General features: G+C 36.0%; 7 protein-coding genes across 7 annotated transcripts; 3 read left to right on the forward strand and 4 right to left on the reverse strand.

Moving 5' to 3' along the window:
- Positions 1–60: 60 nt before the first annotated feature.
- PRCAT00003523001 (Zn(II)2Cys6 transcription factor) lies at positions 61–2,418 on the reverse strand (the record flags this gene model as incomplete). Its single annotated transcript, XM_062953460.1, has 1 exon — positions 61–2,418. The coding sequence occupies one exon, from the start codon at positions 2,416–2,418 to the stop codon at positions 61–63; it is 2,358 nt and encodes a 785-aa protein (XP_062810260.1).
- Positions 2,419–4,206: 1,788 nt separating this feature from the next.
- On the forward strand, positions 4,207–5,889 carry PRCAT00003524001 (uncharacterized protein; the record flags this gene model as incomplete). Its single annotated transcript, XM_062953461.1, has 1 exon — positions 4,207–5,889. One exon carries the CDS (start codon positions 4,207–4,209, stop codon positions 5,887–5,889), a length of 1,683 nt encoding a protein of 560 aa, XP_062810261.1.
- A 655-nt stretch (positions 5,890–6,544) lies between these two features.
- On the forward strand, positions 6,545–9,097 carry PRCAT00003525001 (beta-mannosidase; the record flags this gene model as incomplete). Its single annotated transcript, XM_062953462.1, has 1 exon — positions 6,545–9,097. One exon carries the CDS (start codon positions 6,545–6,547, stop codon positions 9,095–9,097), a length of 2,553 nt encoding a protein of 850 aa, XP_062810262.1.
- Positions 9,098–11,327: 2,230 nt separating this feature from the next.
- PRCAT00003526001 (uncharacterized protein) lies at positions 11,328–11,423 on the reverse strand (the record flags this gene model as incomplete). The annotated part of the gene is made up of 1 exon (XM_062953463.1): positions 11,328–11,423. The coding sequence occupies one exon, from the start codon at positions 11,421–11,423 to the stop codon at positions 11,328–11,330; it is 96 nt and encodes a 31-aa protein (XP_062810263.1).
- A 169-nt stretch (positions 11,424–11,592) lies between these two features.
- Positions 11,593–12,357, reverse strand: PRCAT00003527001 (uncharacterized protein; the record flags this gene model as incomplete). Its single annotated transcript, XM_062953464.1, has 1 exon — positions 11,593–12,357. The coding sequence occupies one exon, from the start codon at positions 12,355–12,357 to the stop codon at positions 11,593–11,595; it is 765 nt and encodes a 254-aa protein (XP_062810264.1).
- A 693-nt stretch (positions 12,358–13,050) lies between these two features.
- On the forward strand, positions 13,051–14,706 carry HGT9 (Hgt9p; the record flags this gene model as incomplete). Its single annotated transcript, XM_062953465.1, has 1 exon — positions 13,051–14,706. The coding sequence occupies one exon, from the start codon at positions 13,051–13,053 to the stop codon at positions 14,704–14,706; it is 1,656 nt and encodes a 551-aa protein (XP_062810265.1).
- Positions 14,707–15,489: 783 nt separating this feature from the next.
- PRCAT00003529001 (uncharacterized protein) lies at positions 15,490–16,410 on the reverse strand (the record flags this gene model as incomplete). Its single annotated transcript, XM_062953467.1, has 1 exon — positions 15,490–16,410. The coding sequence occupies one exon, from the start codon at positions 16,408–16,410 to the stop codon at positions 15,490–15,492; it is 921 nt and encodes a 306-aa protein (XP_062810266.1).
- Between the last annotated feature and the right edge of the window lie 183 nt (positions 16,411–16,593).

The following is a 16,593-nucleotide window of genomic DNA, read 5'->3' on the forward strand; positions in this document are numbered from 1 at the left end:
TTATTTTATTGGATGCATGTATTAATGGTCAAGTTATTTAAATCTTGCATTTTGTGAACTTTATTGTACATAAAAATTAGAGTCAAAGTTCTCGTCCAAGTTTCCGAACATTTCAAGGCCCTTTTCAACATCGTCCCAATACCAATTGAAATTATCGGCAGAATGCTCAATGATTTTCTTGCCAGAAACCAAAGAGTCTATCAATTTTCTAAACTTTCCAGCCAATTTATTAAATCTCTTTAATTTATCGAAGTTGAACTTTGCAATGTCGATGAATTTAAATAATTCCGCTTCTTGAGAAAAGTTTGTCTCATCTTGGCCGTTGGCTCCTGCTAAAGCGTTATAGTTAATCACCAGTTGTAAGATAGGAATTAAGACGGCCTGGAACAAAAAATAAGTAGCATACCAAGAAGACAAATAGTCTAATTGATAATTGTTTATATAAGTGTCGATTAAACTTATTGTCTCGATCGCAGAATCGAAACACACTTGATGGCATTTTTTTATCAAGTTTAAATAGGCAGCGTCTTGTTCCTTTTCGTATACAGACTCCCATAAGATATACCTAAATATCAAAATTCTTAAGTTTTTATACCTGCAGATCAATCTTAATCTAGATAATGAGAGCCAAGGTGGAATGGGATTTTTTGAGTCGTTGTAGTCAGAATATCGCCAGTCAGCCAATATTCCTTCCTTGGATATTTGCTCGTCTTCATTGAAATAAATCGGTAGCGCCTTAACAAAATCTACTAGAAGTTCGTTCATCTCTAACAATCCTATCATCTTGGATTTATCATTTTTCAACTTCAAAACTGAAGAGTTGTAATTGTAGATTCTAGTTGATATCTTAGTTAGCTCTGATTCATAAATCAAAGTGGTGTAAATAGTTGGGTAATGGACGATAGAATCTTTAATACTTGCACCCTTACTCAATATTTTATCATCTACGTTTGAAACAGGACCCAAGTCAATAGTAGCAAGCGGTGGAATAGTAAGCGGTCTTCCGAAAGTCAACGTCGTACCAACGTCAAAAAAATACATGCCCCACCAAAGACGTTTTCGAGCCTCTATGTTTTCGAATAACTTCAAGTTTAGAGAGTCATTGTGGTCTGTACCAGATGTAAATGTGTCAACATCTACCTTGACTTCTTTATGTAAACCTAAGCTTGTAGCTATTCTTGTAGATAACCCTAGATAACTCCATCCCGTATTGGGTTTGTTAGTTTTCTGTACATAATTACTCAATAGCACAAAACTTTCCAACAAATTGATATCACTATATTCGAAAATGTTCAAATGCTGTATGAGGCTCCTTACTCTCTGATAGTAAAAATAATGAAGATTAGAGTTTTCACCAATTTTGCACCACACTCCTATAGCCAAAATTGTGTTGAGCAAAACCTGAAAGCTTAGAAGCCGCGAGTCATAGTCATTGAATTCATCAGAGTACATATAATTCACTAATTCCGTCGTGTTTTTGAACTTTGCATACTGGGTAAAGAAATTTTTTTTGTTAATGAAAGGGTACACATTATAATACGTTTCGAAGAATGAATCGATAACGATTGCTTGGAATTCAAGGTTATCTAGTAAGTCATCTATTTTACCACTTTTAATACTTTTCCAAATAACACTAATATCCTCATCCAAAATATAGTTTTCCTCATAATCTTGGTCATCATATTCAATCTGGTCATTGCTGTTATTCAGATTCAACTCTAAGATACTGTTCCCATTTTTTTCAGACTTGACTTGCAAAAATTTCAATAACCCGTTACTTGAGTTGATCCCAAAATAGCCATTCGAATTACTTAAGTCAAAGTTAAGGCCAGTATCATTTGACAATGCAGCCATGCCATCAATACTAGAATCATATAATACTTCTGATTTGTTAATAATTTCCCCTCTTTCGTCAAAAGAATTCAAATCACTCTCTCGTATATTGATTAAATAATCCTCAGGTTGATACTCCAATCGCTTTTCATTCCGCGTTTCCTTAGCTTTCTTCTGGCTAATCTTATCTATATTTTTTAACGTTATTGGAACTTGACGCAACTCCTCTGTCGTCAAATTAATCTGTTTATAAAACTTATTGCTTATCCCATCATCTTCATTAAAATCTTCGCTACTTTCACAAGCACTATTATTTTGGGTTCGAAGTAAATCATTTATTTCAACGTCCTCAGGTAAGATCCTTTTCAATAACTTTTCTAAGTTTTGAGCTCTCTTCTCAACCTTTGAAACGTATGTTCTTGTCAATGGGGTCCTTATCCTCCTCGGAGAGTATACACAATTCCATGCATGCTCTTTGCACTTCAAGCACTGAGGATATTCTTTTGAGCATTTCATTTTCCGTAGTCGACATGAGTCACAGGCCTGCTGCATTATTATGTTTTTCTTTCGATCGACTCCAAGCATGAGACAAATGAACTTATGTTGAACAAATGACACCTTATTGATTTCGGATCATTCAAGTATTCTATCAATAATTAGAGCTCGGGAAATTTCTAACACCATCACTCAATAAAAAAATATCACATGACTACAGTTTGTACGTGTACTTGGTTAAATTCACTTGATTTATATAGCTACGTCAGATTCATGATGACGATATTCGGACTAACAGAGTAGCCTAGTGTATTTTTAGCATTGATAAAATCACATCTTTCGACCGCTTTGAAAACTCTTCTTCTTTTGCATATATATCTGCCTCTATGTGTCCTTTACTAACCTTTCTACGATCATGTAAGGTTTACAAGCACAGTTCACCTAGCGTCCTTACTTCCAAGTCACTATTCAAGTGTCAAACTATTCTTATTTCGGAATTTATTGAAATGGAGTACTCTGGTTGTAGTCAAGTGCGAACAGTATCTTGATACTTTACTCATTGAACCATTTTTAAGAACTTTGCACTGTTGATGGTGAATGGGGCTCCTCAGCAGACACTGTCAGCGAAGTGCGGATGCTAAGTATGATAAGCTTTCTATTAAGCGCTCATTCTTGTAATAATCTTCTAAACTCCCGAAAGGATGTCCCCAGAGGTCCTACTTCGCGGTCCCAATAACCCCATTGGGTCATTATGCTGGGGTTCCATTCTTGTTTGGGGTTCGGGGGCCAATTTATTGAGAATCTGAAAATATAGGGCTATATGCAAGACTTCCCTCAGGTCTTTGCTTAGCATTCCTGCGGCCTGCTTTTGTTTCTCTTCCGGTTCGACCTTCTTTCCGCTGCCCCTGCATCCCCAGATCTTTGTAAATATTTACATACAGGTTTTTTTTTTGTCATACTTCGAGACATGCTAATAAGGAGACAAATGCTTTGCTTGGAGCTTATCGTGAAAGTTAAAATTTGCACCCAGACTACATATATAAGAAGCTGCATATGTGATCTGTGTTGAACCTTAATCTCCAGGTCAAGGAATGCCATTTTGTTCACACGAAAAGGAAAAAAATGAAGGTGATAACCAGTCTTTATCAGCATTTTTTTATTATCGGCTAAATCGAGAAGATAGCTTTTCTCTTCAAATAGAAAGTAGCAATTTAATTATTAAGTAACAATAATGATGAATTTAATGGGGAGAAGTATGAAATTGGAATAAACTTTCTTTACATTAGATATTAATAGGATAGAGAGCCAACCAGAAGATTACCTAATTTAGATTCAGTTACTTAACATAGGCTTTAGAGTAGAAGTATTATATATCGGAAATATATGGCACCATTGCAAAAGTGTTGCAAGATTTTTGTAACAGTTGGAGAAGTTAGCAAAGAGTAATATAGATGCTAAGTATGTATTAATAGGTCACCAGAACTTATATATCAATCAGAGACGCATAATTTCCTAACTCGTCACACGTTTTGTCACAAAAAGACATCAAAGATAAGCCAAAATCAGCGGGGATGACGGTGGGGGCCATCTTATCTTGCTGGGGGGATTTTTAAAGAAATTTTTGTTTGAAGATAAGTAGATTTTTAGCGTTAAAAATCAACCATATTCGGAAAAGGAATTGAGAACAATAAAAGAAGAATCTGATACCGGGTGGGGGGTAAGCCCGATGTCATTTGATTAGATTTGGAACCATCTAACTCATGCATTATCTATTTTTATGATAAAAAGTTCGATAATAACCTGAGGAGAATTTTATGGTATATATATTGGACATTGACCGGTGTATTTGATACTCAAGACTGCAATTTACTTTTAATGATGACTATCATGGAATCAAAAGCTTCTTCTTTGAATAAAGGAGAGGTGGTTATTGAAGAAACCACAGCTACCGATGATTTTAAACAACATGATAATGTTGATATGAGTGCCGTTAATAATCATGACATTGCTTTGAAACAAATAATAAAGGCTCGTCCAATTTCTAATTTCTCCAATAAGAGAATAAAACTTTACTTGGTTTGCGTTTGCCTTTACCTTTGTGCCACTATGAGTGGCTATGATGGGTCTTTGATGACGTCTATCAATACTTTGCCGGAGTATCTTGATTATTTTAACTTAGAAAATACCGCTTCAGGTACTGGCTTAGTATTCAGTATCTACCCCATAGGCTCTATGTGTGCTACCTGCTTGGTATGGCTAGCTGATTATATTGGAAGAGTTCCAGCTATTGCAGTTGGTTTAATTATTCTGGTTGCCGGTGCTATTTTGTCGGCAGCTACATCCAATCATGATGCTTTTATTGCTGCAAGATTCTTTATTAGTTTTGGTAGCACTATTGCCATTACCGCCGCACCGGCTTATATGATGGAGGTCTTACCACCAAACATGAAAATATTAGCTTTATTTTATAATACGTTTTACTACATTGGTTCAATTATTGCTACCTGGACAATGTATGGTACTTCCATTCGATACCAAGGCACACATAAAAGTTTCACTATTGCTTTATGGTTACAACTCTTATGTCCAGGTTTGGTGCTATCATGCATCTGGTTGTTTCCAGAAAGCCCAAGATATTACTACTCTAAAAATAAGATTGACAAAGCAAAATCTTTTATTGTGAAATATCATGCTAATGGTGATGAAAATCATCCACTTGTATCAGCAGAATTGGATCAAATGGCTCAATCTTTTGCAGAAAGTGGATTTTTAAAACCAAGAGATTACCTTGACTTCAGTATCTTTTTGAAATCAAGAGCTCTCAAGAAAAGAACCTTATTGGTGATTCTTTGGTCTTGGATTTGTCAATATAGCGGAAATCAAGTGATTACCTATTACATGACAACTTTGTTCTTGAATTTGGGAGTCACTAATGCTACCACTAGGTTGTTATTAACTGCAGTGAATTCTATCATCTGTTTTTTGACTGCATCTGCTGGCGCATTGACGGTAGAAAGGTTAGGAAGAAGACCGGTGCTAATGTATGCGTGCGTTGGGTTCGTTATTTCATTCATTGCATTGGCTATCAGTACGAAAGCTTTCAGTGATAACAGTGACAATAAAATGGCGGCTCAAGTTGGAATCGCCTTCATCTACATTTTCCAGGCTGTGTTCTTCTCGTTTGCTTTTACTCCCTTGCAGCCAACTTATCCCTCTGAAATCTTATCAAACGAAATGAGAGCTAGAGGTTTGGCTTTGTGGCATTTAGTATCCAATGCTGCTTCAACCTTAAACTTATACACTGCACCATTGGCTATGGAAAAGATCACATACTGGTACTATGTATTTTTTGTGTTTTGGGACCTCTTGGAACTAATTGTAATTTACTTTATGTTTGTGGAGACCAGTGGATTGAGTTTAGAAGAAATTGAACACGTTTTTACAGTGAAAGGATCTGTTAAAGAGAGTATTCGTTTATCTAAGGCTTCCAGATCTAGCGACACTGAATGTGTAGAAGATGCACTTGGACAAAAACCCGAGTATAGTGAAACCCGAGTATAGTGATAATATAGATGAGTATCAGATTATTTTGCAAAACAATGTAGGCAAATAGAGAGATGAACGTAAAAAGAAAGGGTGGCGTGAAACTAGAAAGAAAAGAGGCGAAAATACATTCGAAAAGTTGATAGAAATTAACCGAGGATTTTCAGAATTTAATGGAAAAGGATTATACTTATTTCTTAATGGGGAAGGCATATATCTTATAATTGTGGTCGGATTTATAACTTAGCACTCTCCAGTCGTCGCAACTCTCTCTATTGTATTGATTTTGATTCTTCATCGTTTTGACAGTGATCCCTATCATATCGATAACAATCCCCCATCGTTTGGATAGAGATACCTGTTATCTTGAATGTCGCATTATCTTCTGTGCCCCCGTCATATCTTGCATATACTGCAATTGTTATGCATCTATATGCTAAGTCAGATCTGTCCCCCACCATTCTCCCCGTCAATTCAATTTGACCAATGGCTACCTATTACTGAGGTGACTTCTCTTTACAATTACTTTGATCTTGTACTACATAAGAGACCATCCCGAATCTGCATTTTGTAATAACAGTGTATTAGAAAATAGCTAGAAATCTCTTTCATAGACCACAAACAATTGAATTGATAAACTTGGAACAATTGATATAGATTTATTTTTTTTAGAATGGTTAAATTTAATGAGATCACTTTAAAGGATTGGAGCTTTAGGCAAATCGGGGAAAAAGTTTGGAAGCCAGCTAGGAAAGGGTTCGAAGCTACGGAAATTCATCCTGATTTGTATGCTAATGGTGATATTCCAGATCCATTCCTTGATGATAACGAGAAGACGCTTCAATGGATTGGAGAGAAAGATTGGGAATATAAAACCACTTTTGAGGTTGATAAAGCAGCGAAAGCGGCTGCTAACCATGAATTGATATTTGAAGGTTTAGATACATTTGCGGAGGTTTATTTGAATGAAGAAAAGATCTTGGAAACTGAAAACATGTTCATTATTTATCGTACTGGAGTCAATGATTCTATTAAGATAGATGGTGAAAATGAATTACGGATTGTATTTAAATCAGCATTATGGAAAGGAAGAGAATTGGAAGAGACCCATGGAAGATATGTAGGATCTAATGGAGAAATCACTAGAATGCAAATCAGAAAAGCTCAATATCATTATGGGTGGGATTGGGGCCCAGTTTTTATGACATGTGGACCTTATAGGCCAATTAAATTGCAATCATATGATTCTTCCTTGAAAGATGTCTACGTTAAAATTGATGTTAATAAAGATTTGAAGGTAAATGTTGACGTGCAGTGTGATATAGTTACTAAGGAAGGTGTTACTTTAAGTATCAAAGTGACTTCTCCTGACGGTGAGTTAGTAAAGCAATCATTATCCGACGAAATTAAGTTTTCAGGGGTTAATTCAACTAAATTTGAAATTGAAAATCCTGACCTCTGGTTTCCTTTCAGTCATGGTAAACCATCTTTATACAATTTTGAGGTTAGCATTCTCGAGAAAGGGATTTCAGTTCAAACTTGGTCAAAAAATATAGGTTTCCGAAGGATGGAATTGGTCCAAGAACCCTTGGATGGCCAACCAGGAACTAGTTTCTATTTTAGAGTTAATAATGTACCAGTTTATTCAAGTGGATCTGATTGGATCCCAGCCCATAGCTTTCAAACTTGCATGACTAAAAAAGATTATACTGAATGGATGGAAATTATGGCTGATGGTAATCAAAATATGCTTAGAATCTGGGGAGGTGGTTACTATGAACAAGATATTCTTTATGAAGAGTGTGATAGATTAGGGATTTTAATCTGGCATGATTTAATGTTTGCCTGTGGTATATACCCAGCATATCCAGAATATATGAAGTTAGTCAAAGAGGAAGTAATTAGTCAGATGAAAAGGCTCAGAAACTATTGCTCTATGGCATTGGTTTGTGGTAATAATGAGGATTATCAATTAGCAGAACAATTTAAATTAACTTGGGATAAAGAGGATCATTCTGGAGACTACACAAAAACCGATTTCCCAGCAAGAACATTCTACGAGGGCCTTTTCCCTCAACTAGTAGATGAATACACTACTGGTATTCCTTACCACCCTGGTTCCCCATGGGGTGGTAAGTCTACTAATGATCCTACCATTGGTGATATTCATCAATGGAATGTCTGGCACGGGAAACAAGAAAAATATCAAGATTGGTACAAATTGGGTGGTAGATTTGTCTCTGAATTTGGTATGGAAGGTTTACCATCCAGAAAGACGTATGAAGATTGTATTACCGACGCTACTGAAATGTACCCTCAAAGTTATATGATTGATCACCATAATAAATCCAAGGGATTTGAAAGACGTCTTGCATTATATGTTATGGAAAATCTTAAGGTTGAAGGGTTAGATTTGGATTCTTGGATATATGCTACCCAGTTGATGCAATCTGAATGTCTTGGTTATGCTTACCGATGTTGGAGAAGAGAATGGAGAGAGGATGGTAAAAGATATCTGGGAGGAGCTCTAGTTTGGCAAATTAATGACTGTTGGCCATGCGCATCTTGGGCTATCGTTGACCATTACAAGAGACCCAAATTGGCGTATTATTCGGTTAAAAGAGAAAGCAAACCTTTAGGTATTGGTCTTTATAGAACTGAGCATAAAAACCCAAATAAATATCTAGACGATTGTGGTCCAGGTAACACCCCACCATTTGATTATAGGGAAATTGACTATAAAGTTGATATTTGGGGGGTTAATTCAGGAATTGATGATGTTCCAGCAATCTTAAAGATTGATATCTATAATGTCACCTCTGGTGAAAAGGTTGATGCCTTACCGGATGAAGATGTTGTATTGAGAGCTAACCAAACTACTGAGTTTGTTAAAGATCGCCCTGTTTCCAATAAGTTTCCTGCTGTTGTTTATGCTAGGGTCGTATCCAAGGAAACTGGTACAATTATTGCAAGTGCTGCTGATTGGCCCCAACCTCTTAAGTATTTGAAATTTCCTGGTAGAGAAGTTTCTTTCAAAGTTAAAGACGGATCAGTAATATTTAGTACTAATAAGCCTGTAAAAGGTGTTGAAATAATCCTTGAGAAAGATTTACACATTGATGACAACGGGTTTGATATTTTCCCAGAGGACGAAGTGATTGTTAAGGTTAAAGGCTTGAAATCGTCCGATAAGATTAAAATCAGATACTATCAACAATATAAATAATTCAAATATTTAAGTAGTTAAGCTTGATTTTTATTGATAAAGCGATCAAATGTGGTAGAAATTGTACAAATATTTAGGTTCGAAATAAGATAAGATTTCTCGCAAATCTTTCAGCTACAAGTATATCGATGGGTCAAATTTAATAATTCCAAAAAAAAATTAATTGAAAGGAGAACACAATAGACTCTTGTTACATGTTACCATATACAAAATGCCTCGATAGTTTATTAGTCTTTTTACACGTATATATGATTGCCTGTATGTGGCTCGTTATCAAATTGCTGCAGTCAAATTCGCCATAATAGGAAATGAAGGAAAAGTATAGCGGTTAAGTTTGCCCAATCAAGAGAGTGTTGACAATAAAAAGTATTCCGTGTCTAAGGTTTTGAATGAAGGATACTATTCGTATTTAAATAAGTTACAAACTTAATGCAAAAACTATGGGTGAGGACATTTCATTTATGAGTAGCCATGAAATCACAGGAACAACATTAGTGAAATTTTACTCAAGCGCGTACTTATCATGCTGCAAATAAAGAATTGATAGCGATTTTTCTAAAATTAATCGGGAACTTTAGATGGTAAGAACAGATATTATGAACACTCAAATGAACTTAATAATACTGAAAAGCTTCTGGAAGAAGATTTTGCCGATGGGCTGGCAATAGTATCTAGAAAAATTGCCAAATCAGAGGCTGAAGAAAATTGACGACTCAAATTAGTCATCACAGTACACTACAGAAATGGATCATGGGTTTAGTAAAGAAGTCTGTTCTTATGTGTTATTAATATGTCATGCTAATGGGCTAATAATTGCCAATTATAGAATGTTAATTATTTTTTAGACGAGGAAGTATCTCTGGGGAGGCTAAATATGACTTTGCTTGATAGGGAGTATAATGGCCTTCTTTGTCTTATTTTTAGCAGACATAGCGAAATTATCGTGCCCATTTTTTGGTCACCAAAACTTACTTCAAGATTATTATGCCATTGAATACTTTTTTGGTATCGTTTTCGACACATATATGGCACCTGTATTAAACTCAAGGAGTTTAGATTGAGGAAAAGTTTTTACTTAATTGAATAACATTCTTAATCCTTCAGGTATGGATTGTTTGATTAAAAAGCTGCAGAAATCAGTTCAGCAGTACTTGAAACAGGCGTTGGCGGGACAGTTTTTTTTTCAACTTCTCTCAATAGATCATAGCATCAGAATTAAAAATGTTCTTACAATGCAAATACTTCCTATTTTGGTATTTGCTTATACTAAAATATTAATATTTCTTTATGAAACCAAAAAATTATAAATTCATTTAAATCTCCACAAATATTGAATCAATAAACGAAAATCTATCTGTCAATCAGGATAAGAAAGTTTCACGAATCTTTTTACTGTCATTTTGACATCTGACTACTTATGGTTTCAATTCATTGGATCCTTATTCTCCGCTGGTGGAAGTTAACATCTAGTCAAATATTTTTGCTTTCGAAGAGATAAGCGTTAAATTAGTTTCGAGATTGCACGATCACAATTTCTTGAAATTCAAGGTTATCTAACAAGTTATCAATTTTACCAAGTTTAACCCTTTTCCGATTAACACTAATATCCTCATTCAAGATATAGTTTCTTCAAAATCTTGCTCAGGTTCAACTCTAAGATACTGTTCCCTGACTTGAAAAATTTCAATAACCCGTTACTTGAGTTGATCTCAAAATCGCCATTCAAATTACTTACATCAAAGTTAAGGCCGGTATCATTTGACAATGCAGCCATCTCATCAATACTAAAATAATATAATTCTGGTTTGTTAATAATTTACCCTCTTGCATCAAAAGAATTCAGACCACTCTCTCGTATATTCTTTAGATGATCCTCAGGTCGCTACTCCAATCGTTTTTGATTCTGGGTTTCCGTAGCTTTTCTTGTGGCTAATCTTATCTATATTTCTTAAACTTGACGCAACTCCTCTGTCGTCAAATTAATCTGTTTATAAAACTTATTGCTTATCCCATCATCTTCATTAAAATCTTCGCTACTTTCACAGGCACTATTATTTTGGGTTCGAAGTAAATCATTTATTTCAACGTCCTCAGGTAAGATTCTTTTCAATAACTTTACTAGGATGTGAGCTCTTTTTTCAACCTTTGACACGCATGTTCTTGTAAATGGTGTCCTTATCTTCCTCAGAGAGTATACACAATTCCATGTATGCTCTTTGCACTTCAAGCACTAAGGATATTCTTGTGAGCATTTCATTTTCCGTAGTCGACATGAGTCACAGGCCTGCTGCATTATTATGTTTTTCTTTCGATCGACTTCAAGCATGAGACAAATGAACTTATGTTGAACAAATGTCACCTTGTTGATTTCGGATCAATCAAGTATTCTATCTATAATTAGAGCTCGGGAGATTTCTAGCACCATCACTCAATAGAAAATATCACATGACTACAGTTTGTACGTGTACTTGGTTAAATTCACTTGATTTATATAGCTACGTCAGATTCATGATGACGATATTCGGACTAACAGAATGATCTATAATATATTTGGCATTGACGAGATCGTTTTTCTCAACTCGTGCTTCAGATTCTTTCTCGTTCGCACATATACCAGCTTCTACGTGTCGTTTAATTAACCTTTCTTTGATCATATCAAGGTCTGCAAGCACAGTCCATTTATCGTCCGCGAGAGCGGATATTTCCTTCCATGAGTCTGCATTTAAGTGAACATAGTTTCCTTCCACCAAAACTATTCTTGTTTGAGGAGTTATTATTATCGAATTCTCAGTAGGATCTTTTAACTGATGGCTAAAATCCGGTGCTAATATAGTACTATTCCCACGAAACTTTACACGTTGAACCATTGCCAAGAGCTTTTCATTATTGAAAGTGAAAGGAGCTCCTCTTCTGCGCATACTTTCTTCAGGATCGGCAGTATTCATCAACTCTTTACGATAGTAATGAAAACCGTCTTGCGGCAACACAACAACAAATGCGGCACCTAGTTTCTTGTTAAGTTCATCGCATACTTTTTTGGTTACAGTAGACTTCCCAGAACCAGGAACTCCGGCAACTGTAACAATAATTCTGCTAGGTCCTTGGTGTCTCTCGTGAAAATTTAGCAATCTATCTACTAAATATTCTATGTCAACATCTCTCCGCTCCGTCACATCTTTCGACTTTATGGTACCCTGCATATGGTTGTTCCGATCGTTTTGGGGGAGGGGCTCAGGAACGTAGTATCTAGTGGACAGCATGATACAGTTGTGTGGAGACCAAATTCTTTGGTCAAGCGGTCATGCCTGTAATATACTTTTGAGATGCTGGAGGATGGCCGCGAAGAATTATTCCACGGCCCCAATATCCCCATTGGGACTTATTACTGTCACGTACGAGCTTTGACACCAGTTTCATCGCGAAGTTGATCATTTTAGCCATTTGTGTTAGATTTCGCTCAGGCTCATTCCGTATCTCATAGATATTCAATGATTGTCGGAAAATTTTTTGCGGGGATGAAGGAACTGTATAGTATTCCTAAATATTTCTTGAATTAATAGTATACTAATTCTTGGGTTCATGGCCGTTGTTACTCTATTGCCGGACATCTTTCTCCATTAGGAGCAGTCGGGAGATCTAGTGTCCGCGCTCCCCCACATCCCCAGATTTTTTTTATATTATCTGCAGGTTTTATTGTTGTTTTTTCGAGACATGCATAGTCTTCTACAACATTTCTCTGTCACATAAAATTAATATATAAGAAGGTTTCGATTTTGAAATTTAGGATATATGTTGACATATAAAACTGAAAGTTTGTAAAAACAAGAGACCAAGAATCGTGCTGTTAGTCTATTTTAAAAAGTTGAACTTTTAAAAAATTTGACTCTTTAGTATTGAGACACACTACTTTAAAAATTGGATATTACAATAAGAATAGCAGCGTCAGGTAGAAGATGGATCAAATTTCTTTGCGGGACAAAGCAAGCGGAAGTGTTTTATCAGTGATGATCAAGGATCCGCTCATGTTTTCCGTTATAGCGTTTGCATCTCTCGGGGGTCTATTGTTTGGTTATGACCAAGGTGTGATTAGTGGAATTGTTACCATGGAATCTTTTGGTGCCAAATTTCCTCGTATTTTTTCAGATTCTGACTATAAAGGTTGGTTCGTGTCCACTTTCTTATTATGTGCTTGGTTTGGGTCGCTCATAAACTCACCAATTGTTGACAAGTTTGGAAGAAGAGACTCAATCAGGATTGCTTGTGTGATTTTTGTCATCGGCTCAATATTTCAGTGTGCGGGAACAAACGTCTCTATGCTTTTTGGAGGCCGTGCGGTCGCAGGAATAGGTGTTGGGCAGTTGACAATGGTTGTTCCGATGTATATGTCAGAGTTGTCACCACCATCAGTCAGAGGTGGATTAGTAGTCATTCAACAGTTGTCAATAACTATCGGTATCATGATATCTTATTGGATAGATTATGGGACGCATTTTATCGGTGGAACTAAATGTGCCCCAAATAGAGGATACCAAGGAGACAGTTTCAATCCTTACGTCGATGTCCCTGAAGGTGGTTGTTATGGCCAAAAAGATGCTTCCTGGAGAATTCCATTTGGTTTACAGATTGCTCCCGCCTTTCTTTTGGGAATTGGGATATCTTTCTTTCCAAGATCTCCAAGATGGCTCTTATCTAAAGGACGCGAAAATGAAGCATGGGAAAGCTTGAACTATTTGAGAAAGAAGAGAAATGCTGAACTTGTGGAAGAGGAATTCTTGGAAATTAAGTCAGATGTACTTTTTGAAGAGAACTACAAAAACAGAAAATTTCCTAATAAAAAAGGATTATCTTTAATGCTTGCTGGATATTGGGATTTAGTCTCGGTTAGGTCTAACTTCAAAAGGGTCTTTATCGGTTCTGCTGTTATGTTTTTTCAGCAGTTCATAGGATGTAACGCAATTATTTACTATGCTCCAACTATCTTCAGTCAATTAGGCATGAATTCTACCACCACTTCCATGTTGGGAACTGGTGTTTATGGGATCGTTAATATGCTTTCTACAATTCCAGCAGTTTTTTTGGTAGATAAATTTGGAAGAAAGACATTACTTATGTGTGGTGCAATGGGAACTTTTGTATCCTTGGTAATTGTGGGTGCCATTGTGGGAAAATTTGGTGATAATTTAGCTACTAATAAGGTTGCTGGTAGAGCAGCCATTGCTTTCATTTTCATATATGATTTTAACTTTTCCTACAGTTGGGCTCCTATTGGATGGGTTTTACCTTCAGAGATCTTTAATATCGGTATAAGATCAAAAGCTATTTCAATTACTACATCTTCTACTTGGATGAATAACTTCATAATTGGGTTGGTGACCCCTCCAATGTTGGAACACATGAAATGGGGTACTTATATATTTTTTGCAGCATTTGCGATAGTTGCTTTCTTCTTCACTTGGTTCATCATTCCTGAAACAAAGGGTGTGCCATTAGAAGAAATGGATAAGGTATTCGGTGATAGGGATGCATTGGAAGAAAAGAAAACTATCGTTCAAAGTAATGTTGCTGTCAGACTGGAGTCGGAGAAGGCATCAGTCAGCATTGAGCCATAAGCTAAATATGAATTAATACTCAAAGTACAGTGAATGAACAACTCTCCTACTTGAAAGTCCTCTTCAATTAATTTGAATAAAAACACTATTATATGAGTACTAACAGTTTTGAATTATACTGTGAGTAGTTCAGTCTCCCGTATTTCAGTCTTATTAGGTACAGAGCGTATCAAATTCAGCAAAATACAGTTCATCTGAGCAACAAGAAGAAAGTTTGCTAGCTGTAAATAATCTAAATAGAGAACTTCCAATATTTGCAGATATAAAAGCTTCGTAGATTGCTTAATTCTTTCTCCTTTGAGTCAATGAATTGGAGTACGAAAAATGTTTTGAAAAATAAGATATGTGTCATCTAAAGTTCAAGGTGGAGCATGGTGGCACTAAATCGGGAGAAAAGAGTCTTATTGAAATCAACCTTAAAACAGACAAAGCTATCTATGCGTCTTATCAAATGCTGTAGAGAAAAGAATTGAATGAATACATCAGTTATATATTATGGAGAACAGTAATTTTATAGGCTAATCGTGTAATCAGAGCTTCCTAGGTTTTTTATTTTCACTGAGAAATAAACAAGACTGTATATAACTTAAAAGAATATGTACCCTTGATAACATAAAGGAAATATCAAACTATTGCAACTATCACCATACTCGCGTATGCGAGGAAGGCTGTGATCTAGCAATTGTATAGCAACTCCGAAACTAGTTAATCTTAAATTTTTAAATGATTATTAACAAATGTATTAAACGAAGAAGAGTTTATGATAATTGTAACTAATTAAAATCAAACGTTTGAATCCGATTCCAGAACCTCCTTCTTGGTACTATTTTCTGTAACGAAATACAGTTCCTGCTTGTTCAAATATCGAGTAATATAATAGTTAGATAACAAGATAGAAGCAGATAAAAATTCCATAGTAGTAGCAAGAGCATATTCGGTGGCTACAAAATATGTTGAGAGCCCCGATTCCCCGTAATTTGATAGCTGAAAGTAATTCATTTTGCTCACGAAACAAGACAACAAACCGTAAATGCCCCTGACAAACAAAAATGGCAACACAATCATAACCAAGTAAATGCTGTGACCCGTCACGTTATTCCTTACGCGACAGTATATGCTTAAAAGAAATAGGCAAACTGTGAGAAATAAGAAGGTTGCCTGACCTGAGGACCGCAAAGCCTTCGAGGTATTAACTTTATCTTTCTCGGAGTCATAGTCACTAGGGTCCACAGATGTGAGCGTGGTTCCACCCGCTATGATAATTGCATTAGCTGCTATCAATATATTATGAAATATAGTTGCACATGTTGGTCTAAGGAAGCGTAAATACCACTTTGTTTTATCGTCTTTTGGAGGTTCAGGTTGACGACAGTTATCAAGTGGCTGCAACAACCAGCTGTAACCGAATTTATCTTCCAAAGCACGACTAATGAAATAAAAAGATGAAAGAATAAGCATAAAGTACCCTTCAGCGCCCAAGACTAAATATGCCACGAGCCATTTCCAGTATCCATATCCTAACTTTGAGAAAGCAACACCAGATAGTTGTGCTCCGACTCTTATGATCCCAAAAAAAAGTAGGGTAGTATATCTAGACCTAAAACCCGCCTTGTATACTACATACAATGCAATCACGGAATAAATGGTATAAAGTGATAAAAATATGCTTGCTGCAATGCCCTCTCCAGTTGCTTCAAAACCCATGATAAATAATCTGATATTGTATGATTAGAATAAGTTTTCTTCCTTGTATCTTACTTCTTACTGCTTACTTCCCGTGCAAGCTGCTCTGATTAAATATTGGTGGCCGATTGAGTTTGAAAGCTTATATAAGCGCACATATGCACGGGTGCCAAGTTGTTGATCTTGTGTGCATATAAGACATGA

The sequence above is a fragment of the Priceomyces carsonii genome (assembly GCF_900007245.1).
Source record: "Priceomyces carsonii strain CBS4050 genome assembly, scaffold: Debaryomyces_carsonii_scaffold_4, whole genome shotgun sequence".
NCBI classification, from domain to species: domain Eukaryota; kingdom Fungi; phylum Ascomycota; class Pichiomycetes; order Serinales; family Debaryomycetaceae; genus Priceomyces; species Priceomyces carsonii.